Source organism: Siphateles boraxobius, unplaced genomic scaffold, assembly GCF_051911475.1.
Source record: "Siphateles boraxobius isolate OS27281-9 unplaced genomic scaffold, OSU_SipBor_1 7, whole genome shotgun sequence".
In the NCBI taxonomy this organism is placed as follows: Eukaryota; Metazoa; Chordata; class Actinopteri; order Cypriniformes; family Leuciscidae; genus Siphateles; species Siphateles boraxobius.
In genome coordinates, this window is record NW_027509197.1 from 17,496,905 (window position 1) to 17,516,995 (window position 20,091).

The window sequence follows — 20,091 nt, forward strand, 5'->3', positions numbered from 1 at the left end:
AAATACTGCTAAGGAAACAGGATTTTCTGCAGAGCTACGACAAAAGCCTAAAGAAACGCAAATGTAGTCAAATCCCAGGACTGTGATGTGATCAATTAAACAGTCTGGTTGTAACATGAAACTGTTTTCACTAACACTGCCGTTTGTTACGCTCACAGAGGCTGCATATTTGAACAAAAATAAAGTAAAAACTTGAAAAAATAAAGTAAAAAAGTTGGCTATTGTGAACTATTATCTATTGTAAGATATTTTAAAGTCTAATGTATTCCTGAATCCTGTCTACATCTGAAATGTCTGCAGTAATTTCTCCAGTCTTTGTTGTGATTCAGAAATCATTCTGATATGCTGATTTAGTGTTCAAGAAACATTCCTTATTATTGTCAATATTGAACAGTAGTGCTGCTTAATAGTTTAGTGGAAACTATGATAGGCCTACATTTTATTCAGGATTCTTTGATGTAGATAAAGTTCAAAAGAACAGCTTTTATTTGAAATAGAAATTGTATATTACAAATGCCACTTTTGATCATGCAACCTAAGAGTATCTGTAATGCAATTTCATTAAAAAAAAAATAATCTTGGCCACACACTTTCAAATGGTAGTGTGAGTTATATAGCCAAGATCTTTATCTTTATGTCTTTTTTTTTTTTTTTTACAAATAAGACTTCCGTTTTGAACCCACTCATTTTGACTTCTGATTTTTGTTACATTTCCTAGATAAAATTATAAAAGAGACCTGACATAACACAAATGCGAGTACACACTTTAATACTGTTCTATAATAGTGCCTGAGAAAATATCCTTGAAAGCGTGATTCAGAGAGCAGACTGTAAGGAGCAGACTAAAAATAGCCGATATACATCGCAGTCATATTTGTTTTCATGTGGATTTTATGGCATATATGGATAATAACACAAGCCTCAGTCCAGCTATAACAGAACTTGCAACAATGCACTATAAGTAATGGGTTGAATGTCCTGATCTTATGTTCTTGAGTCTTCCTAAAGTGTCATTTGTCCCGAAGAGCACACTGTGAGGTCAATATACAAGATATTTTAAGAGAAAACAGCCATGAAGGGACTTTTCAACCTTATAGGGAGGATAGCTTTTGATCAAATGTGAAAAGAATGTCCTGTGGTTGGTTTTTCCTCTTTTCTCAACAGTTTCGCAATATATCTGGCTCCACACGCCTGTGTCTTAACACAAAAATCACATGAATCATATGTTTTGCTTTTCGCTCTGTGAGGGGAGGGTGTAAAACATGATCATCATAAGCAGTAATAATGAAACAATATGTCCTTTTAACAGAGTAATGTGCTGACATTGGTATAAACTGTTCTTTTTGTAAATGAAATATTTCAATAATAATTTGATAAAATGTTGTGTAATCTGATATACTGCAAAAAAATGGATTAAACTTTTTCATTGTTATTTATATATGCTGAAAATATTATTGAACGCCCTCCTGTGTCAACAGCAGTTTAAGAGCACATCCCAGAGCAGGAATGTTCTCAGAATTGGAGGACAGCCAGAGCAAGAAGCTGCTCCACGACTGAATGAAAACCACATCTTCACAGTCAACCAACAAGATCTGTCTCCATCCTGGATCATTTACAAATCATGATAGAAATGATTTTTAAGAATACTGATCACATGTGGAAACACTTAAGTGATGCTGATTTTCCCTGCTAAAAAATTCAGCATTGCTGGTCACCAGCGTACGGGTTGTTTTCCATGGGATGCCGGTTGCTGGTCATCACCAGCATGGGAAATAGGAGTGCTGATTGACCAGCTCAGTTTTGCTTGAGAATTCGATGGTCCAGAGCACTATACCAGCTCTAAACATGGAATTCATGCTGGTTTATACTGGATCTTTCAGCAGGGTTTCCACTTTAACTTTTTTCAAATGTAGCCTACTAACCACGTCTATACTAATACTAATTCATGTCTCTCACCATCACTGTGCATGTTTGTGTCATTTCCTTTTCTGTCCCTAGAAACCCTATTGGCTTCAGTGTAGCTTTGTGCTGAGTGAGCAGAAATACCACATGTGCTCTACGCTGAACTCAACAATTTGAGAGGTGGCGGTCACTCGTTGTGTGTGTCTAAACATATGGATCTGATAACACAATTTTCAAAAACGTTATTCGCAACCCCCGCTGGACCACCAGAATATAGAATAACAAACTGTGTGAGTCTGTGGAATGTGAAAGTTAAACATCAGACACGGGCCTCTTCTGTTACAAGGCAGTTTCTCACCTGATAAAAAAGCTCTCTGATTTTAAATTGAACCATAAGGAGGGTAAGACTCTGAGGTGGAGGCAATTTGCCAGAATCTGCTGTTCCCACAACCGAGACATGAAACAAACTAAAATAACTACAGCATACTAAGTGCAAGGGCAGTCTAGAAGGAGGGGAAGTATATTTATATTGTGTCAATTTCATGAGAGCATAGGAGTGATTGAAAGTTTGTGGCAAAGTCATGAAGGCTTTTCTTTTAGGGTGCACCAGTGTCTGTCCCAGGTTTGTGCTAAAAGCAAGATAAAACATGACCAAAGAAAAAAAATATACACTTCCAGTACTAAACAACATAATAGTTTATGTAATTGTAAAATGTGTTAGGCGTGGTACATACTTTTACGTTTAGCATGCAAGGGGACTTAAATATCATAATTATCAAAGATAGAGAATGAATGTTAAAACATGCTGTGACACTTCAGATGTAAAAGCCTCTCTAAGTCCGTCTAAAGTTTTTGTTTAATATTAACATTTTTATCAGGCTCCTATAGGTTTCTACCCAAGTAACGGCATTTCTGAATGGGCTGAGGCTGGGATTTAGTGAGTTTGAAGTGAAAGTATTGATGAACGTATACTATGTGCGGAGAGCGTTCACTCAATATTAGTATTTCATTTTTGACAGAGGTGGCTTTTAGAGGCTTTTGCATCGGAGGTCTTCATATTGTGCATTTTCAAAAATGTATTTAATCTCAATGACAAAGTATCAAATTTTCCTCAAGTTACTGTCACCATTAGTTATAATAACAAGGCAAGAGGGTTAAACGGAAACACTGAAAATATTCTGATCTGTCTCACATATAAAATAAGTAATATCAACTAAAATTACTCCAGAACAAGCTACTTTTTCATGTTCTAGTAAATGTGTGCCTCTGGCTATAGTACATATATGTGTTGCAATGCACAGAAAGCAGGTATCTCTGATTCGACCGGTTCATCTGGTGCTATATGGGAAACCACAGCATGTGGTGGCTTGTCGTAACTCAGGATGTTTTGTCTTTGAAACCCCAGAGAGGAACAATTTCTCATTATTCATGCCTGTTGCAGTCCTCCTTAAAAAGAGCAAATGTCTGAACATCTGAAAGTGTTTAGTAATCCTGCAGTGGCATCATTCTCGAATCTCTCAGGCACTCCTTTCAGTTACACATTCTTCATGGGGAACGCCAACTTGGATGATTACGTGGTGTCTACAAAACACAACTAAAATCCATTCAGTGAGTAATGAAATAACATTAAATACATTTACATAATCATTATCAGTTATAAGTTTACCTCTATTGACTGATCCTTAATGAAATGCGCAGTTCCACTAAACACATCTTATTGCCTCATCTTATAAGGCAGCATATTTTCCATCAGAAGTTTTCCTGTGCGTTCTGTAAGTATGATTAATCCACACAGTTATTTGTGAATAAGACCCATTGTCATGCTGGAATTGAAAAGGACCCTCCAACTCCTCAAACTGTTGCAAAAAGTTGAATTCAAACAGTTCTCTAGATCTACAGTGTCACTGTACTGTGCATGAAGATAAGAATGGTCTTCATTGGAATTAAGGGGCCTAGCCAACACACTTATAAGAAAAGGATGATCGTAGGTAATCCTGCCACTGTGCAGAATGGTCTGTCTATTTCTCATTTGATATCAAAACACATGTCTCTCTAATCCAGTTTTGATGTAGCCCAATCGAGAAACTGTCATAAACAGACTGATTCATGACTGTAGTTTTACAGGAGAGGAAATCATTTACTGCACACAAGGGCATGGAGCCTGTGGTTTTTGGTTTTGAGAAATAGATATGGAGGTATTGAGCATGAGCATGATTATTATGGATATGCTTAGCAATAAGGAACAATTCCTAACAAGCTTTAGGTATCATGAACTAATACATTTCTAAATTCATACACATTTGACATTGAAAGAACAAGACATCTTAGGACATCTTTTGTGTGTTTTTATCATGAGAAAAATAAGGCAGCCAAGTGACTAGTGCCACTAAAAGAACACTAGGGGAAAACCTGAAGCTATTTAATTCCATTACCCTTTATTTCAGTAAGTGCAGCTGCGGTTTTTAACGGTGCCTTTGTTGAGGAGAAACCCTTTGGCTTTGGTAAAGCTTTTAGATATTGAGTTGCCACATGCTCGTTGATAGGACTGACAAACAGCGCCTGGTAATGCAATTCACTGCTTCAGGGTGACCTGGAAAGTCCTCAGAGTTTCAGAAGAGCATGCTAGGCAGTGAAAGCCTTAATAGGCCCAGACAAAAGCCTCCCATCCTTTACAGAAATGGGCTCTGTTACTGTTTTTAGGCTTGGTGCATATCACACCTGACCCATAATGTAAGAAAAAATAGGCCAAAAAAAGGAGAGAGAGAGAGAGAGAACAAAATACCCTACCAGTGGGACACTATTATGATTGTATTTGCATTTTATTTTTCATATTGTAACACTAATCATAAACTCATGTAATGCAGTGCTTCAAATGTGCTGATTATTTTGGTTTTACTTAAAACCAAAAATACATTTGTCTGTCAGTATTTTCTCATTAATCAACAGAATAATTTGTTCCTTTGTTGTTTGTTTAGGATGGACTGTCTTTAATAGACCAATGCATTATTAAGCCTTTGAGGATCCTTTAATGTATTTGGCTTTTATTAATGTCAAAAGCATTTGGTGCAACTTACATTTGCTAAAAATAGTGAAAGATGAAACAATCAATCACTGTTTTCTTATTGTCATTTAGTGTGAACTTTGAAAGCATGCTGTACTCCAAAAAGCCACATATTGCTTTCATGTATTTTAAGCTGGCTTTAGCAGAATAAAGGGAGAAATACCAAGACAATTTTTAATAGACTGTATAAATCACATTCTCTGGCTGGTCTTATACACTCTTGGAAAAAATGGAAAAATCTATTTAAATTTGCTTGGTTTTCAAATGTCAAGTTTTCTTCATGGCTGAAATTAATAAGGTTTGTACATTTCTGGTGCAAGGCAGAAAATAACATAAATTGTTGTAGGCTAACATTGATGCTTTTATTTAATGTGAAGGTGATTCCATCACCAGAACAGCACGAAGCATATTCACAGTAGAATGGCAAGCCGTTTTGACTTTTTTAATTCCCTGGATATGATTTCTTGATATCAACAATTACATTTTAACTTAAATTAAATTATATCAGGAATTGGATTTATACTAGTAACAATGGCAACTTTGGATGTCAGGAATTACATTTCCACAAGTAAAAATGTTTATTCCCGATATCAACAATGACATCAGCATTCGCAGAAATTATGGCTTTAATTCATTTCCATTAAAGTTAAATTTTTTGCTGTTCTAGCAAAACATTACACGCAGAAGACAATATTCCTCCGCCCAGGCGAGCAACCCCAGCCTTGAGCAACCAAGAAAAGGTGCTAACACCAATTCTCGCCCAGGACAACTGGAAGCTGCTAGGGACTGGAAGATGCTGGCTGATCTTGATCAACGGCTTATTTTTCCACCTGAGATTGCCACCACTAACCTACGACCAGATATTGTTTTGTGGTCTGGATCAGCACGCATTGTTCAACTGATAGAGTTAACAGTGCCATGGGAGGATGCTGTAGATGAGGCATATGAGAGGAAGAAACTGCGGTATGCTCATCTGGCCACTGAAGCAGAACAGCGAGGATGGAAAGTCCAGGTTTATCCAGTGGAAGTGGGTTGTCGAGGTTTTGTGGCACACTCTACAACCCGGTTCCTCAGAGACGTCGGATTCAGTGGCCAAGAGTTGCGTCGTACAGTAAAGAACTTATCTGAAGCAGCAGAGAGGAGCAGCAACTGGCTGTGGTTGAGACGGAAAGATTCTAGCTGGCTGTGTACAGGCCGCCATGTTACGGTTTCGTAGATTTCTTGAAAACTTGAAGAGTCTGTTGGTTTATTTGTTTATGTTGTATAGTATTTACAGTCATTACATTCCTGTGTATATTGCGTGAATGATGGGTGGTTGGGCCAGGGCTGGACTGGCCATCGGGCATACCGGGCATTTGCCCGGTGGGCCGACGTGCTTTTTGGGCCGATAGGCCTACAGATAATTCTTTAAAAAATATATAAAAACAATTTTTTTGTCTAAACGGCCCATAATACTCATACATCGGCGGCACATTCGTTTAGTTTTGCTTAATTGGTGGCGCTGGGATCTTTGTGCCAGTGTAATGCATTGGACAAAAAAAGTCAGCGTAGGTTTTTTTTTTTTACAGACCGACCCGTGAAACACGTAGATCAGCGGCCCATTGGTTCTTTTCTTGATTGGCACTCGGCTGGTCCAATCACATCTTTAATGTGCTGGTCCAATCTCCCCCTTTGGGCTCTGAGCGCGCGTGAAGTGTCAGTGTGTATCTGTTAAAATAGTCAGAGGTGGAGATGAAACGCAAGGAATGTGCAGAGAAATAGCGTGAAAAAAGAAACGGCCCCTTCAAGTGTCTGATGAGGAAATTGAGGATCAGGAGAGAATGAGTGAGTGTAGAGAACTGTGGTAAGCAGAACTAGGCTACTTTCAGAACACTTACGCTATGAGTGTAGGAACCCATTACCCAGTTACGCATTATTTACACATCTGCATAGTTGACGATTACGCATTTTACTAGAAGTGTAATGAGACGCGTTTGTAAACCATGTTTTCCGCCAAAATAAAAGATAATGTGTTTATCTCTTTCAAGCATGGAAATTAGGACAAAACTAATTATAAAAGTTCCTTTTATCCTTTTACCAAAAATCCTGTGTCAAACACTGGTATTGCTATGCCAATGCAGCTTATAGTTTGTTTTAGGATTCATCATTGTGGAGTACTTCGATTGTATTTTACAATTAGTAGTTATTTCATCTATTAACTCTTACTCATTCCTACTCACTCATTAGGCTACATGCCATTAGTGGTTTTAATGGGAGTTAGTATACATATTCAGGGGCGTGAAAAGATCGGTTGTGTTTATGATTATATGTAGTGGGCCAGTCTGGGCCAAAATGCCCGGGCCGATTTTTAGTCCCGGTCCAGCCCTGGGTTGGGCAGATATTGTGTTTTGCGGTAGGTGGTATGCCATACGGAACCGTTGCCACTGAAACTGCATATTAACGAACCAGTGGGTCTCGACAGCCTTAGTCAAACGGGTTGCCGCGTATGGTTGGGTTGCGGAGAGATTGTGAGATTGTGGTTCGGTCTCAGCAGCAACTGTTGGTTTATTTGTATAGGTTGTAAAGTATTTACAGTCATTACGTTCCTGTGTATATTGCGTGAATGACGGGTGGTTGGGCAGATATTGTGTTTTGCGGTAGGTGGTATGCCATACGGAACCGTTGCCACTGAAACTGCATATTAACGCACCAGTGGGGCTCGACAGCCTTAGTCAAACGGGTTGGCGCGTATGGTTGGGTTGCGGAGAGATTGTGAGATTGTGGTTAGGTCTCAGCAGCAAGAGGGAAGTAGAGGTCAGTAAGTTGGGCTGAGTTGAGTGGGGGACGGAGGGGAGTGACTCTGGGACGCCAGAGTCACTGTCGAGCCCTCTTGAGGTGTCGTGGGCTAGTCGACGAAACACTGAGGACGGAAGGTGCCCACTTGAAGACCCTAGAGATGTTCCCTACTCCGCTCAATCCAGAGGGTTGTTATGGGGGGACCGCACTGTGGTTGCAGCCGTTGTGTGTGCTGACGCGCAATACACTGTAGCTATTAACACCAGACTGAAGGAGATTCACGTCACCAGATGGAAAGAAGCGTAAATGGATGGAGAAGCATAGATTACTGTAAAGCTACGTACGTCTTAGTTGGTGATTATCTTGACGAAAGCCGAGTACAAATCAGCATGAAGTTTTAACACCTACTCTCGTGTAATGGAAATCAAACCAGGATATGAATTGTTGATATCAACAATTACATTTTTGATATCAACAATTGAATTCTTGAAATCAAAAATTGAATTCTTGATATCTACAATTGAATTCTTGATATCATCAATTGAATTCTTTATATCTGTAATTGTATTTTCACTAGTGAAAGGTGATGATACACACTTTTTGAGCAATGTTGCTGGGCAATGTTGCCGTCAACGGGGAACCAGATGAGACACAGGGCCCATAACTGATCTAAATTATCCAGATGCATATTTTCAAAGGGAAAGTGCCCAAGCAACAATCGCTCGGCAAGATTTCCCAACATTGCTCAAAAAGTTGCCCTGTGTATCATCACCTTGACAAGGTAATGAGACACAGGTGGATGTAATCAGGGATGATGAGTCCAGGCATTGAGTTATGGGAAATGTAGTTTCTTGAGGGAATGACAATAGTCTGGGTTGGAGTGCCCTCTGGTGGTAATTACGGGCACTTTCACTGATGATCGTGACATTTCCACTACTAACAATGCTAATTCTTGTTATCAACAATTACATTTTAACTAGTTAAAATGCTAATTCTTGATATCAAAAATTTAATTTCAACTATTAAAAACTATAATTCTTGATATCTGTAATTGTTTTTTCACTAGTGAAAGTCACCATAAACTGCCATTCAAATTTAATTCTTGATATCAAGAATTGACTTCTTACCAATTTCACATATCAGAAATACAATTATTACTAGTAAAAACATAATTTTTTTATATCAAGAATTACATTGTTACTAGAAGAAAATGTTTATTCTTGATATCAACAATTGAATTGCTACTATTAAAAATGTTCTTTTTTATATCTGAAAATGAATTTCAGATATCTAAAATGGCTTTCTTACAAGTACAATCACATTCAATGGTATCACTATGTCACTAGTGAAAATCGAATTATTGATATAAAAAATGAACATTGTTACCAGCAATTTAATTGTTGATATCAAGAATATTTCCACTATTTAATTGTTGTTATCAAAAATAAAGGTTTTTACTGAAATCAATTGAATTTGAATGGCAGCCTGGTGACATTTCACTAGTGAAAATACAAGAACATTCATTTGTTGATATCAAGAATTAGCATTGTTCCTAGTGGAATCAGGAATTATCATTTTAACTAGTTAAAATTTAATTGTTGATATCAAGAATTCATATCCTGGAAATGAATAGGTTACCATAGGTTACCAGGTATGGCAAGCCGTTTTAACTTTTATTCATTTCCAGGATATGAATCCTTGATATCAACAATTACATTTTCACTAGTAAAAATGATAATTATTGATATCAGGAATAATATTTCTACTAGTAAAAATGGCAATTTTGGATATCAGGAATTACATTTTCACTAGTAACAATGCTAATTCTTGATATCAACATTTACATTTTCACTAGTAACAATGATAATTCTTGATATCAACAATTGAATTTCAACTAGTAAAAACTATAATTCTTGATAATAACAATTTATATCCTGGGAATGGCAATAGGCAAGCCGTTTTGACTTTTAATCATTCGCAGGATATGAATTCTTGATATCAACAACTACATTTTCACTAGTTAAAATGATAGTTATTGACATCAGGAATAATATTTCTACTAGTAACAATGGCAATTTTTGATATCAGGAATTACATTTTCACTAGTAACAATGCTAATTCTTGATATCAACATTTACATTCTCACTAGTTAAAATGATAATTCTTGATATCAACAATTGAATTTCAACTAGTAAAAACTATAATTCTTGATATCTGTAATTGTATTTTCACTAGTGAAATGTCACCATAGGCTGCCATTCAAAATCAATTGTTGATATCAAGAATTGATTTCTTACTAGTTGAAATTTCAATTTCACATATCAGAAATACAATTCTTACTAGTAAAAACCTTTATTTTTGATATCAAGAATTCAATTGTGACTAGTTGAAATGTCTATTCTTGATATCAACAATTGAATTGCTACTAGTAAAAATGCTCATTTTTGATATCAATAATTCCATTTTCACTAGTGACAATGTTCATTTCTGATATCATGAATGTGATTGTTACTAGTAAGAAAGCCATTTTAGATATCTGAAATTATATTGATATCAGAAATACAGTATTAGATATCAAAAATTAACATTTTTACTAGTAGCAATTCAATTGTTGATATCTAGAATAGACATTTTTACTAGTAACCTCATAATTCTTAATATCAGGAATTCGGATTTTTACTAGTAACAATGTAATTATTGATATCAACAAAGCAAGTTGATATCTGAAATTACCCTTGCAACTAGTGAAAATAGAATTAATGATATCTTAAATAATATTTTAACTAGTAAAAATAGTATTACAGATATCTAGAAATGTCATTTTTACAGGTAAGAATAGCTATGGTAATGAGTTCATGAATATTAATGAGTAGGGGTGTGGCGAGATGTCCTGCCACGAGATCTCGCGAGGCTAAAATGTGTAGCCATGTCTGTGAAACATCACGTTTCATTTGATTGGTCATCATCACCAGGTCAGAAAATTTGTGTTCCCATTTTTTGTCTTCAAAACGAAAAAAAAAAAATGAACAAAGCATTCATTTATCACATATTTGCCCTTCTCGTGAACATACATAAACCCCATGGCGTTTTTTCATATATAGTCCTATTTTTTTCACACTTTGTTCTAATGCATCAAATGAAAACACAGTAGCCTACAACCAAACGAAAAATAAAACATTTTTGTAAACATTAGCTACCATTTGTACAGTTGTGTTGTGTACTACTAAATCATGAATTCATGAATTATTCTCCCTTTTTCCCTTTTGATTAATAGGTCTATTCATTTAGTAGCCTATAGCCTACATTATCATTCTTTCTTCATTATATTATACTATTTAATGCAATGAATAGGGCTATAGAAATGTACTTAACCGGGGTTTAAAAATGCTTTAAAATAATCAATTCATTTGAAATATATGTCTTGTTAATAGACAACCAGCCTGGCCCAATTGATATGCCTACATTAACTAAGCAGGATATAGACAATAGAAAGATTTTCCAACTAATCTAACTTCTAGAAAAAAACTAATTTCAGCGCAGTAATTTATTTACACTGAATATAACACAACTCTGTATAATCTAAGGGTCTTTAGCTTAGGCTATTTAATTGTTTCTTTCTTCAAGCCGGCGCCGGAGCCTGTTATGCAGATTTAAACGATAACCCTTTTCAACGACGTGGTAAAGACAGAACATAATTATGTGTAGCCTAATGCGTAGCCTACAAAGTTTAAAGCAGTTTTACTGGACAATATATGTTTCAAGGCCGCTGCTTATGGGTGCCCTAAGCAGAATTGTACTGTGCCCCCACATCTGGCCTATAACAGAATGAGTCATATGCGTTCCCAATTCGTTTCGGCGTTTCCCTGGTAAAGGAGGGTGCGTTAGCCTACAAATATACAATACCAAGGGTACAATGGGGCACACCCTAATAAATGTGCTTTTCATCTTTTTCTTTTCTTTTTTTTTCTTTAATTAGGCTATAACGAACTATCATCACAACTCATGGTTGAATGTTTAAATTTTAAATATTCTGAAAGCATTGAATAAGATCCCATAATAATTTTATAAAGCTTTGCAGTAACAAATAAATATATTTTATTATATGAAATAACACCCAACTTAATATTTACAATCTGAATTTAACCATGTCATGTCGATATAGCCTACGGTAAAGTCACGAACGATTGCTTTAAATGATGAGCATTTTAATTTAAGCTTATAAACATTGATCAGCGAACAATGTTTGCAGCATTCTAAATTTGGTTACTGAAGCAATGTTAGTATGTAATAAATCAGGTAGCCAACAGCGGTCATCTACTGATTTATTTGCTTGGTCAGCAGGGGGCCCTCAGTCAAACCTGCGGGGCCCTACCCATTTGCGTGGGTTGCATGGTGGTTAACAACGCTACTGAGCCTATGCAATGTTAATACACATGTAAATTTTGATTTATTGTACATCGACACATTCTCACATAGCCGAACTCTACCCAATTCGGATCGACTTTTCTTGCAAATTGGTAACCAAATAGGTGCGTAAAATATGACAGTGAGTCTGAGTATGTGTTGTAAGATAACCTAGCCACTGACGCCTTTAATTAAAAAGAAAAAGAGAGAGAATTCAGCTTGATCTCGCGTTCAGGGGTAAATTAATAAACAGGTTGGATATTCGGCCTACAGCCTAGGAATAAAACGCCCCTTTCCGCTGATTGGTCAAGCATCAGACGTAGGCACTCGTCATGTCATTATGCACATATCTAAAAATGAATTCATGATATCTTAAATGCAATTTTTTATATGAAGAATTCAATTTCCACTTTAAATCTTGATATCAACAATTACATTTCCACCAGTAAAAACTATAATTCTTGATATCTGCAATTGTATTTTCACTAGTGAAATGTCTGCATAGGCTTCCATTCAAAATCAATTGTTGATATCAATAATTCCAATTTCACTAGTGACAATGTTAATTTCTGATATCATGAATGTGATTGTTACTAGTAAGAAAGCCATTTTAGATATCTGAAATTATAATTTTACTAGTAGCAATTTAATTGTTGATATCGAGAATAGACATTTTTACTAGCCAAGTTATTATTGATATCAGGAATTCTGATTTTTGATATCAAGAATTTAATTGTTGATATCAAAAATTGTAATTGTTGATATCAAGAATGTAATTGTTGATATCAACAATTGTATTTCTACTAGTAAAAAATCACTTCTTGATATCAACAATTGATTTTTAATGGCAGCCTATGGTGACATTTCACTAGTGAAAATACAATTCTTGATATCAACAATTAAATTCTTGATATCAACAATTCAATTCTTGATATCAACAATTAAATTCTTGATATCAAAAATTCAATTCTTGATATCAACAATTACAATTCTTGATATCAACAATTAAATTCTTGATATCAACAATTCAATTCTTGATATCAACAATTACAATTTTTGATATCAAAAATTCAATTCTTGATATCAACAATAGGCCTAACCGTCACTCTCGCTTTTGGCGCCTTTAAAGCAATCCGTGTAAGATGGAGGAAGAAACAGCTTCATCAGAGCAGGTAACGCTCGATGCGGCAGTTTCTGCTTTTGATAGAATTTTTAATGTCGCAAATAGAGCAAGAATGGAACTTATGCAGAGTTCATCGAACGAGAATTTGCTTGCTGCTACAAGGAGGCTTTTTCGACGGTCTCGAAATCGACATTCAGGTAAGTCGAGACCGACTAGGCCCACTATAGCCTACTCTCTGCTTATGTAATCCATATGAAAAGTGAATTTCTCTCTATAGGCGCGTTAACTACTGCGGTCACTATTGGAGCCGACACTGACACTAATAAACAATTAAAATGTCTCCTTGCTATATCTGAAACATTCATAATCATGACTTTTGCCGGTTCCTTGTGACAGCTTTTGCGTTATTGGCGTCATCCTCTGGTTACATGAACACGGCGTCACCACCGAAAAAGCACCGAAAACGTTGGGATTTTTTTAGACAATAATCGCACGACCTATTCGATATTCTATAGGCCTAATTAAATCAACAAATCGAATATTCGAAAATCGTGACTCATCCCTACTGCTTTATTAATGTGTAAAACCCGGACACCCCCACACAAATGTGTTTTTTTGTTAATGACTGTCCTACTACAGGATTTAACACAGAGTAACAGCTCACTAACAGTTACAAAAGACAGTAACAGTCTGTCACAGACAATTCTAGTTGCATTTTTCATCAATTAATTTCTTAAATGCCAACCTTACTTGCCGACCCCTGCTATAAACCATCTCTAAAACCATGAACCAATCTCTATTATGATTTTTTTTTTATACCTGATCTCGGATTATACATTTGTAGACATTCGAAGTCAAGCCGAAATAAATATTATTATTAATAATAATAATAAAAATAACTCTTTCAATTTCAAGTTATTCCTTTTTGAATAGGATATCAAACTGGTAAAATGTACACTACACATTGATCAGAGGGTTCTCTTATTTCATTTATTCAGTCTTTAATGTTCTGTTTTAAAGGTACAGCCGGAAGAAGAGAAAACCTTTGTTGGAATGTTGGCCTGTTTTTGCTTCCTAGCCCAACCTTTACAAAGCTACCTACAGTGACAGAACGAAGAAAAATTACACAAAATGGATTTGGTAATGGCACAGTGAATTATGAGATTTATTATTATTATTTTTTTATTTAAAAAAATAATAATAATACGGTAATAATAATAATATTAATAATATAATAATTATATTTTTTTTATAATAATAATACAGTAATAATATATATATTTTTTTCAAAACATCTTTAGGTAGCCCTGTGGATGACACAGGTAAAGAAAAAGTCTCCCAAATCCAAATGAATTGGAGTTTGGCAGATTTCAAACAATGTATCTGTCAAAGTTTCCCAGATGTCAGCCTGAATTTGATTGGATATGAATTAGCCAAGGCGGACAGAGGAAAGAAATTACAGAAGCTTCAGGTTACTTCTGTCAAAGAATTAAAGCAAGCTCTTGGCCGGAGTAGGCTGTACATTCTGCCATTAGCAGAATTATACCAGGTTTGTAATTTTTTTTTTTGATAATGCTTAAATGTAAAAGTGTGTTGTGTGGTTTAAATAACAACAATTACCCGCACAGGAATCACCACCTCCTTTGTGCCAGTCACAAAGTGCACCTGAAGTAGGAGCCAACTCTGAGAGCACTCCGTCTGTGGTGATTGACCTTACTGATTTCAGTGGCAACACAGATGACACTGCAGACAGCACAGTGGTAACTAAGAATATAACTATAATGTTTTAAACCAATATGTACCAGAGTCTGTGTTGATCATTTGTTTCTCAAAATATTTAAGTCAGATATTTTTTGATGTGTTAATAGGTCTTGCAGCAGTGGCGATCTTTGCGGCAAGAACAAGACAAAGAATTTGAACAATCTTTAATGGCAGACAGAGAAAAAGTAAGGAACTGTATTATTTATTTCACTGCAACCCGGCAACCACCTAACTTTTTACTTTCTAAATTTGCAAGTTTACATCAAATAAACTAGTACTAGAAAGAAACTAAGAACTAAGAAACTAGAGTCTTGTAAACTAAGAAACTAGAGTCTTGTAATACTTCAGCTAAGTATTATATATATATATTATAGTATTATATTCAGCTAATATGTGTAAATGTCTTTTATTAAGGACATTATTCAAATCCTGCATTAAGCTATATATAAACTGCATTAGCTGTATATATATATATAAACTTTTGAATGTTGAGATCCTCTACTAATCTTGGGAAAATCGTGTTTTTGAGTCCGGTATGAAAGACATTTTTCATTTAAGGAAAATTTAATGTATTGTTACATGAACCCATTTAACCTTTAGTACATTTTCTGAATTGGCATTAAGGTCTGGATGGTACAAGAAACTTAGACGGTTGAAATACAAAAGAAACAATTTATTTGAGAGTATGGACACTAAACTGCTCTGTAATGTTTTTTTTATGAACATACTAGTTCTAAGGTATATTAATAGGTGTAATATAAATTTCTATTTAAATAGTATCCACTAATTCTTTATATTATAAACAGGAGATGAGACGCCAATGTTTAGAGGCACAGGAGAAGAGTCGACTACAGGTAAATGTTATTTTAACAAATATAACTAATAATTTGTTTGGTTGAAGTAAAAATAAGTACTGCATTCATGTAACCTTGGTTGCATAATAGGCAATTGAAGACAGAAGGAAGAGGATTGCGAATTACGAGGAACCCATTGATGCGGTGCCCATCAAGTTCAAGTTTCCTAATGGAGTGGAAAAAATTCGAAAATTCATCTTGTCAGACACAATTCAAGTAAATGTTTGCTGATTTTTAATTAAAGGATAGACAATAAGTATAGGAAACAATCATTATTTAAAATGTGTTTGGGAATAATATAGTAAATAGCCTTGATGAAGATAGACAATTGTATAATAATCTCACTAAGTGTAATCTACCTATGTTTCATTTACTTCTTTTTTTCAGATCTTATTTGACTTTGTTGGTCAGGATGACCTGTCCAGTGAAGTGTTCTATGTTCAAGATGCGATCTCATCTACACCTCTTGAAAATAACCTTTCAGGAACACTTAATGATTACAACATCCAGGGTCATTCAACTCTTTATGTTGTTTGGGTTTCACCAATGGATGCACACGTGAGTAACCCTTCTATTTACAGTCTCTGAAACTATTTTAGGTGTATAAAGTTTTTTTTCTAAATATATTTTTTATTTAAAATATTGGTCTATATGTACAGGAAAGTCAAGATAAACAGAACGAAGCAAGCATTCAAGTGAATTCTGGTGAAGTTAATTTCACCTCGTCCTTTTCTAACCAGTCGCTTGCCTCATCATCAAATGAACCGATTACTTCTTTGCCACTGAATGATTGTCATTCCCCAACACCTCCAAACTGGTCACCTGCTCCTTCACCTCCAAACTGGTCACCTGCTCCTTCACCTTCTCACACCTTCTCACCTTCTCATCACTGGTCACCTGAACACTCTCTTCCCACTCAACCATCCTCTGTAACAACTGACAACTGTGAAATTATTTCAGATCAGTATGTTATGTTATACTTTAAAGGAATTTAAAGAACTAAACTTTTTCAGACTCATGAAAGCTAAATTATTTTACCCCTTTATGTTTTAGAGTTGATCTACAGATGATTTTGAAGAAGCTTCATAGCAGAGTTGATCTCTCATGTTGTCCCACAAGCAATCAAATTAATGTAAGTCGAGACAACATATTAGAAGGTAGCCTGCACGCTTTCAAACGAAGGCGCTTCAATCCAGAAGCAAGGCTGGATGTGATTTTTGTGGACTCTGATGGGGTTGGAGAAGGAGCTATAGATGATGGTGGACCAACCAGGGAATACCTACGCTTGCTGATGAGGGCAATCCAGATATCAAAAATATTTGAAGGCCCGGAAGATAACAGACTACTGGCTCTTGATACTCATGGTGGGGATTATCTAATTTGCTTTTTTAGATAATCTAAAATTTAGCTTTTTTTTTCTTATGAAATTGAAATATATATATATATATATATATATATATATGTAAGGGATAATGTATACCGGTTATAGCGAATACCACCCCGACGGGCTGACTAGGATCCCGACGCGAAGCGGAGGAATCTTAATCAGCCTGAAGGGGTGGTATACGCTATAACAACCGCCTCACTTTACATTATCCCTCTTATTACATGGCTACCTACCAAATAAATCAATAATTTGACTCAAAATATTGATTTAAAAAGGAGTTTATTGATTTAAAACAATTATATTGCTTCCGCTAAAGAAAATAGTCCGTTCCGTCTCTGAACTGCGTCCATGGCAACCGTCTGTTATCAAGAAATAACAGACCGCATTCTACATTGTAACTCTACCAAGCCATGTAATATATATATGTATTTCACCACACTCACTAAATATATCACTAAATATATCTATATATATATATTGTGTTTTTCAGCACTTGAGAATGGCTTGTACATGACCGTTGCAAAAATGATTGCAGTGTGCATAATTCATGGTGGAGTTGGCCCTCGTTTTTTTTCTGATCGTCTTTTTATGCAACTCAGTGGTACATGTACACTTCCTGTCTCCCTTGAGGAAATAGCAGACAGCTGCTTCAGAGAAAAACTCTCAAAGGTGATTATAAACTTTAGACTTGTACATTAAACAGTCTCATCTATGCAGGTATTTTTTTATTTTGTCATTTGCAATGGATACTTTGTGATTTCATGGCATAACTTTCTAATTATTTACTTGTAGATTAAAGAAGCAGACTCTGTTCAAAAAGCAAATTCTGCTATATCAGATGCTGGGGACAGTCTGAGCATGATGGGAGCCCTTAGGTACATCTCATCACTTGAAGAGAGGGATTCCCTGGTCCAATCTGCAGCAGAATACTTTGTCAATGGGCGGACAAATTTGGCTCTCAGACAGTAAGTATCCATCATGAGAACCATGTAAATGTCTTAGAAAGGAAAAATGTGGTAAATGGGAAATTTGGTTGTGACTAAAATTACGACTAAATGTCCTGTGACAGATTTGAAGAGGGTTTCAAAACTTTTGCTCTGTTGGACGAGATAAAAAAGCATGCTGAAATCTTTGAGGACCTATTTGTCAATGCGATCAGACCACTGGAGGCAAAAGATCTGACAACACTTTTCGAAGTGGACTTCTCACCCCTTGGCAGCAACAAACGGCAGCTGGAAAATAAGACCATCTGTTTCTGGAGAGACTGGTTAATAGATGTAGAAGGTAGGGTTTTAGTGCTTTATCATTTAAACATTACAACCACTTTGTGGTAAAAATTTAATTTGCGTTTAATGTGATTTTGAGTGACACATTTTATGAAGTAAAATTATACTGAATTTGATATTCAATTTAAACCTTATTCTGTTTCTTTGTGTGTCTGTCTGAATCTGTGTGGCTACAGAAGGTGACTGCAATCCGTTGACACTGGAAATGGTGCTGCAGTTTGCTTCTGGAGCCTCATCTGTGCCTCCTCTAGGATTCCCCCATCAGCCAAAAATCGAATTTTTACTTCAAGACACCAGAATTTTTCCAGAGGCCAACACGTGCCTTATTGTTCTAAGACTTCCAATTCACAGTACCTATGACTCATTTAGAACCTACATGACTGAAGGTATTCTGCAGTCGCCAACTTTCGGCACAATGTAGTACCTCGTTCATGTAAGGGCGATAAAGGAAATACTTGAAAAAATTATCTTAAAGGAACATGCCGACTTTTTGGGACTTTAGCTTATTCACCGTATCCCCTAGAGTTAGATAAGTCCACACATATTCGTTTCATCTCTGTGCATCCCGTAACTCTGTCTGACTCACCCACCGCTAGCCTAGCTTAGCACAAATACTGGAAGTAAATGGCTCCAGCTAGCATACTGCTCCGAATAAGTGACAAAATAATGCCAACATTTTCCTATTTACATGTTGTGATTTGTATAGTCACAGTGTGTACTAATAACAAGGTCAAATGAGATACAGCCATCTTATTAACCATATAAATAAAGGGAACTATATTATCAGAAGGCGAAGCACTGCTACTTGGGCGGAGTGATTTGCTCGCAGCGCCTGAGAAGCCGTGGTGAGGAGCAGAGAGTTCGCTCAGAGTGTTGCGCTTATCACTCCGCCCAAGTAGCAGTGCTTCGCCGTCTGAGAATATAGTTCCCAGTATGTATACGGTTAATAGGATGGCTGTGTCTCATGTGATCTTGGTATTTGTACAGACTGTGACTATACAAATCACAACATATAAATAGGAAAATGTTGGCATTATTTTGTCACTTATTGGGATTAGTATGCTAGCTGGAGCCATTTACTTCCAGGCTTTGTGCTAAGCTAGGCTAGCGGTGGGTGCGTCAGACAGAGTTACAGCACGCACGGAGATGAGAAGGGTATGTATGGACTTATCTAACTCTGGGGGATACGGTGAATAAGCTAAAGTCCCAAAAAGTTGGCGTGTTCCTTTAACACTTATCCACCCTTATGCCATCTCAAACACACATTGTACTGTTACTGTGTTTACTGTTATTGTTTTACTGTACTTACCATTAATGTTGCTAATATGATTTATATTAGCACATTTTGCTTCATTTACACTTACATTTAATCTGTTTTAATTTCTCTAAATTGAAAAAGTACATAACACTCAAGTTGTGATTCAAAACAGTGATCCATCTGACATCTAAATGTTTCACTGCATAAATGGAACAATAAAACCTGAATCAATTTTGATTGCATTTGTCTTAATCCTTTTTTCACATTGGAGTCTAGTAAT

The 20,091-nt window shown here is 36.0% G+C and overlaps 1 protein-coding gene across 2 annotated transcripts; it reads left to right on the forward strand.

The window, feature by feature from the left end:
* Positions 1-3,326: 3,326 nt before the first annotated feature.
* On the forward strand, positions 3,327-20,048 carry LOC143723107 (uncharacterized). 2 transcript variants are annotated; one of them, XM_077215072.1, is made up of 14 exons: positions 3,327-3,510; positions 14,286-14,405; positions 14,567-14,814; positions 14,894-15,025; positions 15,134-15,211; positions 15,833-15,880; positions 15,971-16,096; positions 16,268-16,438; positions 16,540-16,844; positions 16,934-17,244; positions 17,758-17,936; positions 18,060-18,232; positions 18,337-18,551; positions 18,730-20,048. In XM_077215072.1, exons 3-14 carry the CDS (start codon positions 14,614-14,616, stop codon positions 18,972-18,974), a joined length of 2,184 nt encoding a protein of 727 aa, XP_077071187.1. In that variant the 5' UTR covers positions 3,327-3,510; positions 14,286-14,405; positions 14,567-14,613; the 3' UTR covers positions 18,975-20,048. The 2 variants fall into 2 exon arrangements, with proteins under 2 accessions (XP_077071187.1, XP_077071188.1); XM_077215073.1 differs by lacking the exon at positions 3,327-3,510 and adding an exon at positions 6,681-6,806.
* The last annotated feature ends 43 nt before the right edge of the window (positions 20,049-20,091 follow it).